The sequence below is a fragment of the Cervus canadensis genome, chromosome 15, assembly GCF_019320065.1.
Source record: "Cervus canadensis isolate Bull #8, Minnesota chromosome 15, ASM1932006v1, whole genome shotgun sequence".
Classification (NCBI taxonomy): Eukaryota; Metazoa; Chordata; class Mammalia; order Artiodactyla; family Cervidae; genus Cervus; species Cervus canadensis.
This window is the reverse complement of record NC_057400.1, coordinates 20,949,944-20,970,688: the sequence shown is the minus strand read 5'-3', so window position 1 is coordinate 20,970,688 and position 20,745 is coordinate 20,949,944. Positions and strand designations below refer to the sequence as shown.

General features: G+C 37.0%; 1 protein-coding gene across 1 annotated transcript in view; it reads left to right on the top strand.

Annotated features, from left to right (window-relative positions):
• Positions 1–20,745, top strand: part of LRP1B (LDL receptor related protein 1B) — a 2,049,143-nt gene that overhangs the window by 2,002,448 nt on the left and 25,950 nt on the right. The window contains exon 86 of the mRNA XM_043488135.1: positions 1,939–2,043. Within this exon, the coding sequence (XP_043344070.1) occupies positions 1,939–2,043 (105 nt within the window). The remainder of the gene's footprint in view (positions 1–1,938; positions 2,044–20,745) is intronic.

The window sequence follows — 20,745 nt, the reverse complement described above, 5'->3', positions numbered from 1 at the left end:
CCTTTGATTGAACATGAAACTATAACTTTCTGTTCTTTGATTTTCAAGGAGGCTGGACATGGAGAGCAAGGAAAAGTCTCCCAGCTCCATTTAACAGATCAGACACCAATGCTATTAAATATGCACTTGCCTCACTTTGCTTCCATATTCAAATGCCTCTATAAATCATAAAGAATGTGATATTCTTTGTTAAATCTTTGAAACTTTAACTGTTGCCTTCTTCCCCACATGTGTTTCCACTTTCACATATCTCCATTTCCCATCTAGAAGATAATTGACTTACTGCTTCTGTTCATCTTGAAAAGAAATGTGATGTTTAAATCCATGTTATTCTTAAAAAAATCTTTATATCAAATTCCTGGGAAAGTATAAGCATGATCAGTACATTTCCATCAACCCTACCACCCACACTAGGTCAAATAAATATTCAAATAATAAGTAAACTGTAAGATAGTCAATCAATTATTGCAGATATCTAACCTATCATTGGGCTTCCCTGGTAGCTCAGGTGGTAAAGAATTGGCCTGCAGTGCAAGAGACCCCTGTTCGATTCCTTGGCTGGGAGAGATCTCCTGGAGAAGGGATAGGCTACCCACTGCAGTGATCTTGGGCTTCTCTCGTGGCATCTACCTGCAATGCAGGAGACCTGGGTTTGATCCCTGGGTTGGGAAGATCCCTGGAAGAGGGTATGGCAACCCTCTCCAGTATTCTTGCCTAGAGAATCCCCATGAACAGAGGAGACTGGCGGGCTACAGTCCACAGGGTTGCAAAGAGTACAACATGACTGAGCAACGAAGCACTCAGCCCATCACTGGGCATTACCCTTTGAGAGATGTGTTGCAGGAGGCATCTGTCATGAGGAGAAGCAAAGTGATCAGTCAGTGATACTTCAGCCTGATTTCTTTATTGAGGTTATGTCCAGATTTATGGTGATACCATTGATTATTTCATAGCAGTTAGTGCTGACATCATCTCATAACCAGAGTACTGACATGATTTTTTGGCCAAGGCTGTGGCTGTTACCATACTTCTCATGGAAGAGGTTTCCTCAATAATTTGGAATGTCAATGCACTTGACTCTGTTCCCCCAACAATTTTCGATGTCCAATCTAATAGTATTTATTTATTTAAAAATGCAACGTGACAAGTGAGAAATTTCTGTACTTTTTCTATTCTTGTTATCCTTTTTCTTTTCCATGTAGCGGTAGGCACAGTTTTTTATTCTTATCTCAGACAAGCAATGTACTGTAAATTAGAATCATTTCCAAAATGTTTCCAAGAAAGCCTACCTCATTACTTTGTTGCCATATAGCATATTGTTCCTATAACATTGCTATTTATTTTTGCAATGAATTGTTACCTTTTTTCCTTTAGCATAAAAAGAGTTTGACATTAATTACAGTACATATTCAGGGATAAACAGTGGGATAAAAGTGACTACAGGATAGTTCTATACATCTGGGCACAATGTGGAGTCTAAAACTCATAATAGTTCTTTGGACCAGACTTTTCAGTTTAGAAGGGATAGCTGAAGCATTTGCTTCCAGAGTATTCAATAATGTGGTTTATAAATAACAAAAAAAGTCACCAAACTCAAGTACCATGAAAAGGAAATAAGATACTGATGCTAATACCTCTCTGAAGTGTAAATGACAGATCCTAGAGTATATTTTTCACACCTGTATCTAACTATATTATGTTTTATAGTAAACAAAAGGGTTGAAAATTTGAAAATTACCATAAGAAAAATTTTATGTCATCATTCTGTTAAAAAAAAAAAAAAAAATCTTCACCTCCAGCAAGTCTTTCTGAAAACCTTTTAGCCAGCTGCTTCATTATTCTTCTATGATGAATATCCTCATCTATAGAGAATTTGTGTGAGCTTTCAACAATAATCATGCCAATAACAATGAGGTTTTTTTTTCTCTGTTGCTGCAGCTGCACTAATGGAAAGATTGCCTCTAGCTGCCAGCTATGTGATGGTTACTGTTATAACGGTGGCACGTGCCAGCTGGACCCAGAGACAAATGTACCTGTGTGTTTGTGAGTATTTTATAACACTGTGGGCATTTATGATGTGACTTTAGATGTGCATGGAATCCCTGCTCTATTGTTCTCCGTTCTTGGGGTAACATATTTTAAATGAATGTTTCATGGACATCTCTGATCAAGTATTGTTCCTCATTGATTCATGTCCTACAGAACTGTCCCCTTCATTAATTTGCTATTGATTTCATAAAGAAGAGATCATTCACTCCTTAGCATCATACCTATTTCAAAGATTCAGAGATCTTTGAACTTGGAAATGCCTGTAAAAAACTTCTAATTTAATTGACCTTATTTAGATGTGTGAAACCCAGACATAATCATATTTATAAATGCTTTGGTACTTAGGGCCACTCTTTTCCAAGTATGTAAGGTGTCTTTTCAAAAGTAGAGCATTATTTGATATTTGTGTCAGGTTTAGAGTGTTGTATTATGTAAACCTATTAACCCTTGTCTCTTTTGAAATACATTACATTGAATCTGGGTTTCTAAGTCTTTAGAAGTATTATAGATTCTCTACTCCTGAGAAAATCTGGAACTTAACATTTTTTTTTTCTTTTCAAACCCTTGATTATCTAGAGTGGAAAACTTGAAATAAGACTATTCAGCTTATGTGACTTCTATTTTGAATTTTATCACTGCTTTACCAGAAGGATGATGCCCACATAGGATTCACATCTGCATTCTGTTCCTCTCATTGTCAGAGTAGACTGTGATGAGTGTGTATGAGAAAGAAGTGAGCATACCTAAGAAAAACTGTGTTAATATGTTACTATAAATATCTCTGTATGAAATGAATTTGAAATATATTTGGGAAAAAAAGTCAGACACTTGATTTAGCTATATTTTACTGAAATTCTGCAGATGCTCTGTGGGGTTTAAAAGTCAGCGCTGTGACCAGAAAGAGAACCCATGTGATCACTACTGTCAGAATGAGGGGATTTGCACTTTAACTGCGTTTAATGAGCCGAGATGCAAGTAGGTTTAACCTTCCATTTACCGCTAAGCTTTGTGTGACATCATTTCAGGCTGCAGTCCATTGGTTTAAATCATGAACATCCACATGCATTTCACAGTGTATACCTAATCTTGGGGTTCATCTGTGTCATACATACTTAACCTTTGCTTTGCTCATGGACACGTGTATGCACCACGGCCAGCTAGAGTGTCTAGAAAAATAATGGAGGGAATGAAAATACTTGTGGAACTGTCTCATAAAGATATATTTGCTAGAATAGTGGCTTTTAATTAGATAAGGACAGAGCAGGTGTTTCTAGACTCTATTACTATACTAGATGCTATGTTTGGAAAAGTGGCTTTTATTTAGTAACTTTTTATTTCAAGTACTGATGACACACATTGCTTTGGTTCCCAAGATTTCAGTGTGAACTTATCTTACTTTAATCAGTAAGACTTCTTTACAGAAGAAATGGGTATATGCTAAAGTATTGCAGAAACTTCATCTTAATAATTCACATCATTCTTTCTTGATTCAGTGTGTTCTTAACAAATACATTCACTTCCTCTGAGAAATTTCAGGGACAACATTTTGGGTAGCTAGGAACCTTCATAACAATGCAAGTTATTTTTGCATCTTGCATTGAGCTTTAGTGATGAACCATATCTGACATCCTCCTTAATATCCCACGTAAACAGTAGTCTTGATTGGCAACCCCCAATAATAGCATATGGCAGTGTCTCAGAGTACTTGGTGGTTTTAAGGCACAATGGTATTAAAATTCAGATGTTTCATTTTCAAAACTCTATAATTTTTTTCATAGTCATCTATGTTCATTGGAGAGGTTCAGCACAAACACCTGATGCACATTTGTGTATCTTCATTTCTATCTGCCTTGGACTTAATTGAAATTTTGTCTCTGTTTTGATTTTATACACCTTGAAATTTATTTTGATGGTACAAGTAATGCTTACTGAATTCCTCAAACTACTTAAGCCATGAAAAGAAGCATAAAAGAGATGATATTCTGTAGTGCATTCATTAATCCATTCACCAAATATGTATTGATAACCTATGATGAGAGAGACCTTGTGTATAATTAGAAGTATTAATAACAGCTAAAACTGGCTTAGTAAACACCTCATTGGTTCTAAAGTCCATGCCCTGGTTAAAACCCTTATTCTGTACTGCTTTCTTTGTGCTGACTAACTCCAATAAGGTTTTTATTTTTGAAGAACATGAAATTCATTTTGGATGAAGCTGGAGCCCATTATACAGAGTGAAGTAAGCAGAAAGATAAAGAACATTACAGCATACTAACACATATATATGGAATTTAGAAAGGTGATAACGATAACCCTACATGCAAAACAGATGAATGGATTTTCAAAAGTTAAAATACCATTTGACAATTGTTATAAAAGAAATATGACTGAAGGTTTGTGGGAAAATAGCTGAACAGAGATCAGTTAATGATGACTAGAGGGAGAGAGAAAGGCTTAACAGATGAAGTGATATTTTAACAGTATTTTGAAAAAATGTTTAGTAATTTTATGGGGGGCAAATGGCTGAAAACCTTTCTTGAAAGAGGAATAGCAAAGTCAAGAGAATAGGTCTTCAAATAAAAATGAAGGTTGTTGAGATTAGAACACAGGCTATATGGTATAATGGGGAGGGGAAGAATACTAATGAGATGTTTGTGGGCCAGATTGTGAGGCATATTTTATGCATGACATAAGAGTGGGTTTATAGAAAGAAGACTAGAGGATTAAGGATTCTAGGAGACATCAGTGTTTGATACTGTGTTATGCAAGAATCAACAAATGTAAATGAGAAGAAATAGAATATGGAGAGAATTTGTCAAAGAGTAGGTACCTCTAAGTCAAAGGAATGGAGCGTGTCCAAGAACATCAACTCCAGACACTTCAAAGAGGATAAGAATTATATGTGATTTATTGAATTTTGCAAGTAGATGATCATTATGAGAGATGTTTTGCAAGTGCTATTTGGTTGAAAACAGACTATAAATGGGAAAGTGAAAGGAAAGAGAGTAGAAAAAACTGTAGATTCCTTTCTGAATCCTTGACAGTGGATTAAATGAATGAAAAACATGGTAATTTCAAGGGGAAGTGGGATCCAGGGGAAAATATTTTTATGACAAGGAAAATGTAAATATCAAGAAGATCATTCTTTTACTATTTATTAAAGACTATTGTTAAGGAACTATGAAGGATAGATGATTCAGATTTTATACTCATTTTTCCTAGAGGTGAGAGTTGTAGAATATGGAAAATTTCCTAGTTTCACTTAAGTATTTATAATTCATTTGGTACTAAAATGTAAATAAATAAAAATAAATTTAGTATAAACTGTCTGTGCTCATACAAAAATTCTCCACCTAAGATAATATTAAGCCCTCCAGACATCTTTCTAGTGGTTGAGTTTCCTCATAAGGGGAAATTTTTGGAAGCACAGATTTTAGCTTCAGATTTCAATTGGTAGTGGTCATATATCTTTAATGAAAAGCCACTATGTATTATTTTATTTAAAAGCCTTTACAGGAAACAGAAATTGCTTTAAGAGGTAAGATAATAGTTTTATTGGTACTACATTATTATTTTTTTTTTTTTGTAGAAAAAAAGCTTTTAATTGTGCAGAAGTTATACTTTTCTGGAAAGTCTATAAAGCATTCAGATCTATGAGGTTGACAGTTTTTTATACATAGAAATTTTATTACCTTATCTTTCAATTTAAGAAATAGATTTGTTCTTTGAAAGCCTTCACTTTTGTCTCTTAATGGCTATTTTCACTTATTAATATGTATTAAGAAAAAGAAAACCCCAAAGAAAAGCCTAGGAAAAAAATGAAAATCAAATGCTTTTGTTAAGGTTTATTTGGAGAGACTTTTGACATTAATTAAAGTAGATGTATTGAACAATGTTAAAGCCAAATTTTAAAAAAATAGATAGGTATTATTTTGAAAGCAATGCATTGTTAAACAATTTTTGCTGTGAGATACAGAAATTATTAATTCTGTGAACTCAATAGCAAGTTAACTATGTCTTCCTTCTTCTTAAATTTCTCCCTAGGATCAGACTTTTATTTATATTGACTTGAAGTTATTTTTAAAGCATAGACCAGCCTCCACAGGACTATCTCCCAGAAACATCCACAGCACATTTCACCCTCTAGTAGCTACCCTACTCTGGAGAAGGAAATGGCAACCCACTCCAGTATCCTTGCCTGAAAAATCCCATGGATGGAGAAGCCTGGTAGGCTACAGTCCATGGGGTCGCAAAGAGTCGGACACGACTGAGCGACTTCACTTCGCTTCACTTCAGCTACCCTACTTCTCCTATCACTGCAGACACAGGTACATATAACAACCTTGCCACATAGCCATGGGACCATTCCACACCTAAATTTCTTTGCTTACATAGCTCACACAAATGTCTCTCCTGCGTTTTTCCACTTCAATCTTCTCATCTCATTAATCTCAAGTCAAGATTACTCTTTGTATATGAATAGTAAATATTAGTTGACTTAGACTTAACTGAAGCTTTTTTTTTAAAAGAGAAAAATTAAATATTCAGGGTTCATCAGAAAAAAATAAGTAATAGATATATGTCATATATCACGTATGTTATATATTGATATATATGTACATTGATATGGAGAGAGAGACATTTATTATAGGAATTGACTAATCCTGTTATGGAGGCCAAGAATCCCAGGATCTACTGTCTGTGAGCTGGAGAACAGGGAAATATGGTGGTATAAATAAGTCCAAATCTGAAGGCCTAAGAACCTGGGAATTGATAGGATACATCCAGTCCAAGTCCAAAGAACCAAAAATCAGGAGCGTGGATATGCAAGGGCAGGAGATGACGGATGTCCCAGCTCAAACAGAGAAAGCAAATGTCCCCTTCCCCTGCCTTGTTCTATTCAGACCCTCCAGCAGGGTCACAATTAAATACTTGTGCTTAATTTTTCTCTGTGATTTTATAATCTATTTCCTTATATTTTAATGTACCAGAGTATATCAGGGCATATATGTAGCTTACTGGTGCCTAACTTTTCTGCCTATTTCTTAATATGAACACCTAGTTTAGGAGAGCCACAGTCTGTAAGTACTAGAGTCCCAGGTGTCCATCCCTTGGTTTCTCCCCATCTTGCCTTTTTAGATAACAAAAATACCGGCAATCTTTTTTTGCTACATTAAATTCACCAGCAAATTTGCATTAAACACTTACTATATCCCAGACAACAACCTAGGCACCGAAGGTTATATCAGTGAACAAAACAGACTAAAATATTTGACTAGTGAAGCTGAAAGATGAATGATTACTGTTATTGGTGGAACTTGGGAAATATTTACTTTCTAAAAATAAGTTTCTGTGTAATTCACAGTCTTTTTCAAAAGAAAAAGCCAAGTTTAAAATCATTTTTCGTCAACCAAAAAGGGAGAACCAAAAAAGTCTAACTCTCATATTATACTGCTTTTGAAGTCATATCAATTCTGGCACACACTGTTTTGAAAATAATGGTATGGCAGAATTCCAAGACATTTCTCATAATATATGTTATTGCTTCTTGCACATAGGAGGACCAATTCTCCACGTGGTCAAAAACAATTTAGCACTGTTAGTTTTTATGTTTTACTTCTTCATTTCAAGCAGAAGCTAAAAATAACCTGCTATGAGCATAAGGATTTTCCCCAAAATATTCCTGTTTCCCTTTGTTTCTGGGCTTGTTGTTTGTTTTGGTTTGGTTAGATTTATTTGGGCATCATTTTTTTTTTCTCTCTCTCTCTCCTTTTTTTTTTTTTTTCTTGAGAAACATGGTTTTCCATGCAATTATCTCCTTTCTCTAATCATCTGCATGTGTGTGGTCACATTTTTCGTATTATGGTGGTCCATATTTGTGGTTAGAATTGAGTTGACTTCTCGTCTCCCTTTGGCCTTAGGACATGGAACATATTTCTTTGAAACTGACTTGGGAATGCTGCCAGTTCTACTCCCTGCCCCTGTAAATGTATATGTCTGTTTCTCTCTGGCAGATTGTAAATTTCTTCAAGTAACAAGTTGTATTTGAAGTATCTATTTGCTACAGCAGCTAGCATGCATTCTGCGTGTAATATGTGTTAACTAATGTTGCTGAAATATACTGTCCTAGTACCTGTATTGTATTATGGGATCTGACAGCATATGATATGAGCATCTTCCTGTCATCATTGTAATACCGCATCTTACTTCCTTGATACATTTTCAAAAACTACAAGAGTCAGAAAAAAAGAATGATTCATTTCATCATGATTTTTGGTTCTCCTTCTCATCTTTATGATTTCTTCTAAAACTATTATACCACTGTTTATTATAACACTGTTTCCTGAGTGTTCTGGAACTGAGGTTAAATACCTCTCTACAAAAGAAACCAAACAGGCTTAATTTACTTAGTAAGTAAAGTTAAGATAAGTATCTTAACTTATTAGAACTTAATTGTACTCAGTTTTGTTTGATCTTCTCCTGTCTTTTTGTTTGTTGCTTTTACTCTGCTATTTTTCTCTCTGACAAAGAAAGAAAGAAAAGAATGAAAGAGATGAAAAGTTAGGTATAGCCCCTGCCCCTCAAGGACTCTAATCTATTTGAGCAAAGAGATGAGGCAGGAAAGAATGTGGCAGGGACTCAGGGGATGTGAGTGGTGCTCCTGGAGGAGTGTTGGACAATAATGTTATACACTGAAATAGTTCTGAGGCACATAGGCTGTCTAGCTAAAATTTGAAATGTATTCATAAGCAGCGGGGGAACACTAATAACATCTGACATACAAATTTTCTCAATCATGTGAGTGTTTTCAAACGATTTTGATGACACAGTTGTTGTTCAGTTGCTCAGTTGTATGGGACTCTTTGTGACCCCATGGACTGCAGCAGGCCAGGCCTCCCTGTCCTTCATTATCTCCTGGAGTTTGCTCAGACTCATGTCCATTGAGATGATGATGCCATCCAACCATTTCATTTTCTGTCAGCTTCTTCTCCTCCTGATGTCATGTGATGACATGGTACTCTGCTAGAATAAGAAACCATGCATTTGAAAAACAGATATTAAAATGAATCCCAATTTGCAAAAGATAGGAAGACAATTATTTAATTAAAAACATGACATTTTAGAAGTGATTTGTTGGTAAACAGGGCACAAAAAAGAACCAAGAAATAGAATACCTTGTATCTCAAGATTGCAGTTTGTTTTGCTGGCTTCAGTTTTTTTTCTCTTTGACTCATTTGTCATCTTAATATGAAAATGCTGATCCTATACTTACTACAGTTATTTTAAGAATTAGAAATGTAATACCAATTAAAAAAAAACAGAATATTGTTTTCAACACAGTAAACACTTTAAAAAAAAATAGAATCGTAAAACTGCTGAAGCAGATCATATAATATGATCAGAACTTGGCATCATTTGGACTCTTGGGAGTTTGGAGGCAAAAAATAGTGTGAGGCTCTTAAAAAGTGCTGATTATTAAAAATAAGGAAAACATGGCATAAATAAATAATTAGAAGTGCTTTGATAGTAATAGCAATAGTGACTAAAAAGGGAACTACATAAATAAAGTCCAGCTCAAGTCCCATGAGGGGCAAGAGAGAAGGATAGGGCAGCAGGTCCACCTTCGAACACCTCAGAAAATACACAAGAACTAGCTTTCAAAACATTTTCAAAGTAGATTTTAAAAATGCAGAAGGATGCAAAATGAATATACAAGTACCAAAGGGACATTCATTAAGAGAATGATCTGAAAATTCGGCATTTTGTCATTTTCTTTGGGGTCGTGATAGTTCCATCTCATTATTTTCTAAAAAGTTTCACATTGTTTACTAGGTCCTTTGGGTGAGAAACACATAAGGAAATAACAGGTCCTAGAGATAACTCTGTTAGAGTTTAGGGGAAGGAGTTAATGATTTCTGTTTCTGTCACACATTTTTAAAAGGTAGGAATCATTCTTCTACATTACAGCAACTAAATAAGGCCCCGGTTTCTCAAACTGCTGGCTTTGCTGAAAGGAGACGGCAGGGTTTAGTCTTCTCTAGCTCCACTATCAGACTGGGCAACACCCCTCCGTGTGGACCAGTGACCTAGTGGCCCTATAGAGAATATTTGAGATGAGCCCAAGGAAGTTGTCAGAAGTGATTTCAAACAGATCACAACTTTTCAGCAGGGCTTTTGAGCAATTCAGATTTAGCAGCCTGTGTTGTCCATATTTCAAGAGTCAGGTCACCACCACATGTCCCTTATTTGTTTTCTGCCCCTTGGCATATTGTCAAAGCTCAAAATGTGAAATGTGCATGTCTTTTGGAAGAGTAAAGGCCAAGAAAATCTGTCACATCAATATTTATCCTTATTATTCCAGGTAACAAGTTGTAGCTTTTTCTAGTTTTCGCCATGCTAGTCATTTCATGAGGGAAAAAAAAAAAATACAGATACCACATTTTTCTATAAAAGTTCAAAGTCCAGTTTGTGCTTTGAGAGTACAGGGGGCACTGCCTAATTGAAAACAATCATTACATAGTTATATATTGGACAAATATTGTTATGAAGCCTTGATGTAGTCACATTATTTTCCCTTGACTCTGGAACATATTCTTGGCCTTTAATATAATCAGTACATCAGATTAATCAAAGAAGCCAAATGCAGTATAACTACATAGTACTTTAATTGGTGTAGTTGTTACCTCTTTAACAATCTAAATTATTTTTCTCTCTCTTATTAGACTGCATTCCCCAGATTTTATTGCTATGAAAAAGCACAAATTTCAGATGCTTTTTACAGTGAAAGTTTATTTCCTGCTCAAGTTCCATCCTGCATGCGTGCACGTTGTTGCTTCAGTCATGTCCGACTCTTTGTGATCCTATGAAACTGTAGCCCACCAGGCTCCATGGGATTCTCCAGGCAAGAATACTGGAGTGGGTTGCCATGCCCTTCTCCAGGGGATCTTCCCAACCCAGGGATTAAACCCACATCTCTTATATCTACCTGCATTGGCAGGCTGGTTCTTTACCACTAGCTCCACTTGGGAAGCCCTGGAACAAGTTAAAAAAAAAAAAAATCAATAAACCCCCAACCTAGTACTTAATAATTCCAAACTAATCCTATACAATTTCAAGAAAAGGATTAGATGAATATAGATTAACCACCAACACTGATTAAAGAGTAAAATAAAAAAAATTAAAAATTTGTTATATTATCATCAGTTAAGAAAATATTTTCTTCTTTTTCACACTGGAAAATTAGCAGAAGAAAACCATTTTGTTAAAAGTATATAGAAATTTTAGCCTAACACATTTTCCTTTGGGCAGAAAAACAAAAATTATATTTATACTGATGTGTCATATACAATCTTTAAATTTAGTAGTCATAATATTATTTATCATTTGAACTAAATTATCTTAGATGATATATAAATTTTATCTACATTGTATCATTTAATTTTTCAGGAAACCAGATTTTTTTTTTATTTTTATGATATTCAAATTGCCTTGCAAAAAGAAAAACTAAAAGAATGAAAGAAAGAAAGAGAGAAAAAAAATGGAACAAAGGCAAGAAGGAAGAAGAAAAAATTTTGAGGTAGTGAAAGGAAAACATACAATAGAAAAATAAAATATAAAATAGGAAACAAAGTGTATTTAAGGGGAAAACAAAGTGGAAGCATTAGAGGCTAGATGTGTGGGAAATGTGCAACAAAAGTGGGGGTATTACTCTCCCCTTTTTTATAAACTAACAAGCTGAAGTGGGTGAATTACTAGAAGATATATCCTTTGTGAGGAGGGTAGATTAGATTACAACACAGTTCTAATTCCAAACCTCACACATGTCATTTGTGTCACACCATGCCAGCATTTTTAGACAATTAATTAAATGAATCAATTAAATTAAATTACATTTAATTACATATTTGTTCAATTTTTATTAAGGTTTCAATGTCAATTTGCCCATTTAGAATTTTTGTCATGGGGAGCAAATGAACATTTCTTAGTTGGCTCCATCTTGGGACAAGAATAGAAGTGTCACACAATTTACAAGATTGAATAAGTAAAAATTTTACATTCCCAAGCTGCAAAAATGTGATAATCTCATTTTATAAAAGGAAAAATTAATGAATAGCTGAAGGAAGGGAAGAAAGAAAGAAGGGAAGAAGAGAAGAAAGGAGAAAGGAATAAAATATTTGCCTATTACTGTGATTCTTAAATGTTAAGTGTTTCTCATAGTGGAAAATATCCCTTTCAGTGAGAAATGACTGATAACTAGCTGCAGGCATGTTCTTATGAATGGAGTTATATCGTCTTCATAGAATGGGATGTGGCACATGTATATGTATTAATATGAGTTCAGCCATGCATCCTCCATGCCTTCATACGTCCGTTCTTTCATTTTGTCAAACACAAACATATTGATTGACTAGCCATACATACTGGTGATGTGCTAGACACTGCTCAAGAAATGAAGAAATATACAAATGAATACTAGATGATCCCTACTTTTAAGTAGTCACAGTCTAGCAGAGTCACAGGCAAATTCATAGTTAGATGTTTATGAATGCATGTATAATAGAGAAACACAAAAATAAAATGTACTGTATTTATGATTGTATGCTGATCAAATATATAAAGATCTTTATAACTTTCACCAAATGACAATTCTTCATAATGAATGATACTGCTGTAATAGGCTATAGCATTTTAGATTTCTTGAAGATGTATATCTAAACTTCTTGAATTAATTTCTAGACTACTGCCCGTATAAACTTTCTCACTTTAGTCAGGAAAGTCACATAACACTTGAATTAGAAAGAAACGTGTGTGAGTGTTCATCATTTGTAATCAGGCTTCAGATGCTTTTGTTTGCAACATGTTCCTATAAATGATAAAAATATCTGATGAGTATTTCACAACTAATTAACGTTTATGCAGCATAGACAAATTTGCTAATTCATACTGGCAGTTGATTTTAGCAAGTCATTCTCAATTTTTTTCATTGTCTCTTTTTGATTGCTTGTTTTATTTTAAAAAGCAATTAATTTCTTAAATTAAAAAATGGACTGATGGATAGTAATTGGGAAATTGATATCAATACTAATACCATATAATGTACCTTTATCAATTAAAAATGTTTGGCTCTAGAAAACTTTAGTGTTATTTTTTTTTGATGGGTATGTAAAAATCTTATAACCATAACAAAGGCTATTCTTAAGTACCAGAGAGGAGGTGAGTATTTGTATATGAAAATTATATTCCAATGATTTAGAATATAAATTAAAGTGACTAACATCAATAGCTCAGCACTTTTGTTGCTATTGTTGTTCAAAACTAAGATATGTCTAACTCTTTCCAACCCCATGGACTGCAACACACAAGGCTATCCTGTCCTTCACTATTTCCCAAGGTTAACTCAAATTCACGTCCATTGAGCAATAATGCTATCTATCTCATCCTTTGCCACCCTCTCTTTCTTTTGCCTTCAATCTTTCCCAGCATCAGGGTCTTTTCCCATGAGTTAGTTCTTCACTTCAGGTGGCCAAAATATTGGAGCTTCAGTTTCAGCATCATGCCTTCAAAGAATATTTAGGTTGATTTCCTTCAGAATTGACTAGTTTCATCCAAAGGACACTCAAGAGTCTTCTCTAGCAACACAGTTCAAAAGCATCTATTCTATGGTGCTCAGCCTTCTTTTTGGTCCAGCTCTCATATACATACATCAGTTCAGTTCAATTGCTCAATCATGTCCATATCTTTGTGATCCCATGGACTACAGTATGCCAGGCCTCCCTGTCCAGCAACAATGCCTGGCGCCTACTCAAACTCATGTCCATCGAGTCAGTGATGACATCCAACAATCTCATCCTCTGTCGTCCCCTTCTCCTCCTGCCTTCAATCTCTGCCAGGCACCAGGGTCTTTTCCAATTAGTTCTTCCCATCAGGTGGCCAAAGTATTGGAGCTTCAGCTTCAGCATCAGTCCTTCCAGTGAATATTCAGGACTATTTTCCTTTAGGATTGACTGGTTGGATCTCCTTGCAGTCCAAGGGTTTCTCAAGAGTCTTCTTCCACACCACAGATTAAAAACATCAATTCTTTGGTGCTCAGCTTTCCTTATAGTCCAACTCTCACATCCATACATGACAACTGGAAAAAACCTAGCTTTGACTAGATGGACCTTTGTGGGAAAGTAATGTCTCTGCTTTTTAATATGCTGTCTAGGTTGGTCATAACTTTTCTTCCAAGGAGCAAGCGTCTTTTAATTTCATGGCTGCAGTCCCCATCTGCAGTGATTTTGGAGCCCAAAAAATAAAGCCTCTATCTGTTTCCATTGTTTCCCCAACTATTTGCCATGAAGTGATGGGTATGGATACAATGATCTTAATTTTCTGAATGATAAGTTTTAAGCCAACTTTTTTACTCTCCTCTTTCACTTTCATCAAGAGGCTCTTTAGTTCTTCACTTTCTGCCATAAGGGTGGTGTCATCTGCATATCTGAGGTTATTGATATTTCTCTCAGCAATCTTCATTCCAGCTTGTGCTTCCTCCAGGGTAGCATTCCCATGATGAACTCTGCGTATAAGTTACATAAGCAGGTGACAGTATACAGCCTTGACATACTCCTTTCCCAATTTGGAACCAGTCTGTTGCTCCATGTGCAGTTCTAACTGTTGCTTCTTGACCTGCATAGAGATTTCTCAGGAGGCAGGTCAGGGGGTCTGGTATTCCCATCTCTTTAAGAATTTTCCAGTTTGTTGTGATCCACATAGTCAAAAGTTTGGCATAGTCAGTAAAGCAAAAGTAGATATTTTTCTGGAACTCTCTTGCTTTTTCAGTGAATCAGCAGATGTTGGCAATTTAATCTTTCGTTTAGTTCCTCTGCCTTTTCTAAATCCAGCTTGAACATCTGGAAGTTCACGGTTCATGTACTGTTGAAGACTGGCTGGGAGAATTTTGAGCATTCCTTTGCTAGCATGTGAGATGAGTGCAATTGTGCGGTAGTTTGAGCATTCTTTGGGATTGCCTTTCTTAGGGACTGGAATGAAAACTGACCTTTTCCATTCCTGTGGCCACTGCTGAGTTTTCCAAATTTGCTGGCATATTCAGTGCAGCACTTCCACAGCATCACCCTTTAGGATTTGAAATAGCTCAACTGGAATTCCATCACTTCCACTAGCTCTGTTTGTAGTGATGCTTCCTAAGGCCCACTTGACTTTGCAATCCAGGATGTCTAGCTTTAGGTTAGTGATCACACCATCCTGGTTATCTGGGCCATTAAGATCTTTTTTGCATATTTCTTCTGTGTATTCTTGCCATCTCTTCTCAATATCTTCTGCTTCTGTTAGGTGCAAATATTTCTGGGCTTTATTGTGCTCACCTTTGTGTGAAATGTTCCCTTGATATCTTTAATTTTCTTGAAGAGATATCTAGTCTTTCCCATTCTATTGTTTTCCTCTCTTTCTTTGCACTGATCACTGAGGAAGGCTTTCTTATCTCTCCTTGCTATTCTTTGGAACTCTGCATTCAAATGGGTATATCTATCTTTTTTCTCCTTTGCCTTTCACTCCTCTTCTTTTCTCAGCTATTTGTAAGGCCTCCTCAGAAAACCATTTTGCCTTTTTTGCATTTCTTTTTCTTGGGGATGGTCTTGATCACTGCTTCCTGTACAATGTCACAAATGTCCTTCCATAGTTCTTTAGGCACTCTATCAGATCTAATCCCTTGAATCTCTTTGTTACTTCCACTGTATAATCATAAAGGATTTGACTTAGGTCATACCTGAATGGTCTGGTGGTTTTCCCTACTTCCTTCAATTTAAGTCTGAATTTGGCAATAAGGAGTTCTTGATTAGAGCCACAGTCAGCTCCCAGTCTTATTTTTGCCACCTGTATAGACCTTTTCCATCTTTGGTTGCAAAGTATATGATCAATCTGATTTCAGTATAGACCATTTAGTGATGTTAATGTGTAGTCTTCTCTTGTGTTGTTGGAAGAGGTGTTTGCTATGAGCAGTGTGTTCTCTTGGCACAACTCTGTTAGCCTCTGACCTGCTTTGTTTTGTACTCCATGGCCAAATTTGCCTATTACTCCAGGTAGCTCTTGACTGCCTACATTTGCATTCCAGTCCACTAAAATGAAATGGACATCTTTTGCAGGTGTTAGTTCTAGAAAGTCTGATTGGTCTTCATAGAACTGTTCAACCTCAGCTTCTTCAGCATTAATGTTGGGGACATAGCCTTGGATAACCATGATATTGAATGGTTTGCCTTGGAAATGAATAGAGATCATTCTGTTGTTTTTGAGATTGTATCCAAGTATGGCATTTCAGACTCTGTTGTTGACTATGATGGTTACTCCATTTCTTCCAAGGGATTCTTGCCCACAGTAGTAGATAGAATGGTCATCTGAGTTAAATTCACACATTCCACTCCATTTTAGTTCACTGATTCCTAAAATGGTGTCGATGTTCACTCTTGCCATCTCCTGTTTGATTACTTCCAATTTGCCTTGATTCATGGACCTAACATTCCAGGTACCTATGCAATATTGCTCTTTCCAGCATTGGACTTTTCTTCCATCACCTGTCACATCCACAACTGGGTGTTGTTTTTGCTTTGGCTCTGTCTCTTCATTCTTTCTGGAGCTATTTCTCCACTCTTCTCCAGTAACATATTGGGCACCTACTGACCTGTGGAGTTCATCTATCAGTGTCATTGCTTTTTGTATTTTCATACTGTTCATGGGGTTCTCAAGGCAAGAATACTGAAATGGTTTGCCATTCCCTTCTCCAGTGAACCATGTTTTTTTCAGAACTGTCCACCATGACCCATCCATCTTGGGTGGCCCTATATGGCATGGCTCATAGTTTCATTGAGTTAGACAAGGCTGTGGTCCATGTGATCAGTTTGGTTAGTTTTCTGTGATTGTGGTTTTCATTCCCTCTGCCCTCTGATGGATAAGGATAAGAGACTTATCCTTAAATGACTGAGGGGGAAACTGGGTCTTGTTCTGATGGGTGGGGCAGTGCTCAGTAAATCTTTAATCCAATTTTCTCTTGGACGGGGCTGTGTTCCATCCCTGTTTGACCTGAGTCCAAACCATGGTGGAAGTAATGAAGACAATGGTGACCTCCTTCAAAAGGCCCCATGCATATAGGGTTATCATTACCATCATTCTAAAATCCATATATATGTGTTAGTATGCTGTAATGGTCTCTATCTTTCAGGCTTACTTCACTCTGTATAATGGGCTCCAATTTCATCCATCTCATTAGAACTGATTCAAATGAATTCTTTTTAATGGATGAGTAATATTCCATGGTGTATATGTACCACAGCTTCCTTATCCACAGAAAGAGGCACAGATGTACAGAACAGACTTTGGGACTCTGTGGGAGAAGGCGAGGGTCGGATGTTTCGAGAGAACAGCATCAAAACGTGTATATTATCTAAGGTGAAACAGATCACCAGCCCAGGTTGGATGCATGAGACAAGTGCTCAGGCCTGGTGCACTGGGAAGACCCAGAGGGATCGGGTAGAGAGGGAGGTGGGAGGGGGGATCGGGATGGGGAATACATGTAAATCCATGGCTGATTCATGTCAATGTATGGCAAAAACCACTACAGTATTGTAAAGTAATTAGCCTCCAACTAATAAAGATAAATGAAAAAAAAAGGCCCCATGCATGCGGTGCTGCGCTCAGTGCCCCTGACTCTTCAGCAGGCCACCTCCAACACACACCTCCACCAGAGACTCTTGGACACTCATGGGCATGTCTGGGTCAGTTTCTTATGGGCTTACTGCTCCTTTCTCCTGGTCCTGGTACACACAAGGTTTTGTTTGTACTCTCCAAGAGTCTGTTTCCCCAGTCCTGTGTAAGTTTTGGTGGTTCTATGGTGGGGTTAATGGTGACCTCCTCCCAGAGGGCTTATGCCATACCCAGGTCTGCTGCACCCAGAGCCCCTGTAGCAGGCCACTGATGACCTGTACCTTCACAAGAGATACTCAGACACTGTTCTGGCTTAGTCTCTGTGGTTTGAGCATGCATTTTGTGCCTTTCCCTGGTCTGAGCAGCTCAGGTGACCAGGAGTTTGGTGAGTGCACTGTCGTGGGTCCCGGCCTTTTGGCTTCCCAGTTGCGCCTCAAAATCACCAACTCATGTGTGTTGTATGTCTCCTCTGGAGACCTGATCTCATACTGTGACCCTTCTGGTAGATATCAACTATCCAGGATCTCAGGAAAACATAGATAACTACTGGAAAAACCATAGTTTTGACCGTATGGATCTTTGTCAGCCAAGTGATGTCTCTGCTTTTTAATATGCTGTCTAGATCTGTCATAACTTCCCTTCCAAGGAGCAAGCATCTTTTAATTTCATGGCTGCAGTCACTGTCTGCAGTAATTTTGAAGCCCAAGAAAATAAAATCTGTCACTGCTTCAACTTTTCCCTTTCTATTTCCATGAGGTCATGGGACCAGGACTGGATGCCATTATCTTATTTTTTTTATGTTGAATTTCAAGCCAACTTTTTCACTCTCCTCTTTCACCCTCATCAAGAGGCTCTTAGTTCCTCCTCATTTTCTCCCATTAGAGTGCTATTATCAGCATATCTGAGGTTGTTTGGTATTTCTCCCAGCAATCTTTATTCTTGCTTGTGATTCAGCTCGTCCAGTGTTTCACATGATGTTTTCTGCCTGTAAGTTAAATAATCAGGGGGACAGACAGTATACAGCCTTGTCATACCCCTTTCCTAATTTTGAACCAATTGTTCCATGTCCAGTTCTAACTGGTGTTTCTTGACCCACACACAGGTTTCTCAGGAGACAGGTAAGGTGGTTGGGTACTCCCATCTCTTTATAAATTTTTCACTGTTTGGTGTGATCCATGGAGTCAAAGGCTGTAGCATTATCTATGAAGCAGAAGTAGATTATTTTTTGGAATTATCTTGCTTTCTCTATGATCCAGCAAATGCTGGCAATTTGATCTATGGTTTTTCTGTCTCTTCAAAGCCCATCTTGTACATCTGGAGGTTCACATATTGTTGAAGCCTTGCTGGAAGGATTTTGAGTATAACCTTGCTAGCATGTGAAATGAGCACAATTGTCCAGTAGTGTGAACATTCTTTGGTACTGTCCTTCTTTAGGACTGGAATAAAAACTGATCTTTTCCAGTCCTGTGGTCACTGATGAGTTTTCCAAATTTGTTGATATATCAAGTGCAGCAGCATCTTTTAAGATCTTAAAAAGCTCAGCTGGGATTTCATCATCTCCACTAGCTTTCTTCATTTCTAAGGCCATTTGACTTCACACTCCAGGATGTTCAACTCTATGTGGGTGACCACACCATCGTGGTTATCCAGGTCATTAAGACCTTTTCTGTATAGTTATTCTGTGTGTTCTTGTCACTTTTTCTTAATTTATTTTGCTTCTAATAGGTCCTCTGGAGAAGGAAATGGCAACCCACTCCAGTATTCTTGCCTGGAAAATCCCATGGATGGAGGAACCTGGTAGGCTACAGTCCATGGGATTGCAAAGAGCAACTGAGCAACTTCACTTTCTTTCTTTCTCTATTAGGTCCTCACAGTTTCTGTCTTTTATCATGCCCATCCTTGCATGAAATGCTTCCTTGATATCTCCAGTTCTCTTAAAGGGAACTCTGGTCTTTCCCATTATATTGTTTTCCTCTATTTCTTCACTTTTTTCATTTAAGAAGGGCTCCTTATCTCTCCTTGCTATTCTCTGGAACTCTGCATTCAGTTGGTTATATCTTTCTCATTCTGTCTTGCTTTTTTCTTTTCTTCCTTACTCAGCTATTTGTAAAGCATCCTCAGACAACCACTTTGCCTTCTTGCATTTCTTTTTCTTTGGGATGGTTTTAGTCACTGTGTCTTGTACAATGTCATGAACCTCAGTTCATAGTTCCTTAGGCACTCTGTCTACCAGATCTAATCCCTTGAATCTATTTGTCACCTCCACTGTGTAATCATAAGGGATTTGATTTAGGTCTTATCTGAATGGCCTAATAGTTTTCCCTAGTTTCTTCCATTTAAGCCTGAATTTTGCAATAAGGAGCTCAAGATTTGAGCCAGAGTCAGCTCCAGGTTTCTTTTTTTCTGATAGTGTAGCGCTTCTCCATTTTCAGCTGCAAAGAACAGAATCAATCTGATACCAGTGTTAATCATCTGGTGATGTCCATGTGTCCATAACCATCTGGTGATGTCTCTTAGGTTGTTGGAAAAGGGTGCTTGCTAAGACCAGTGTGTTCTCTGGACAAAACTCTGTTAGGCTTTCCCACGGTTTATTTTGTATTCCAAGGCCAAACATGCCTATTATTCTGGGTAACTTTTGATTTCATACTTTTGCATTCAAATCCCCTATTATGAAAAGGCCATCTTTTTTGGTGTTAGTTTTAGAAAGTCTTGTAGGTCTTCAAATAACCAGTCAACTTCAGCTTCTTCAGCATCAGTGGTTGGGGCATAGACTTGGATTTGTTGTGATGTTGAATGGCTTGCCTTGGAAACGAACTGTGATCATTCATTTTGGAGACTGCACCCAAGTTCTCCATTTTGGATTCTTTTGTTGACTATGAGGCTTCTCCATTTCTTCCATGGGATTCTTGCCCACAGTGGTAGATATAATGGTCATCTGAATTAAATTTGCCCATTCCCATCTATTTCAATTCACTGAATGCTAAGATGTCGATGTTATACTCTTGC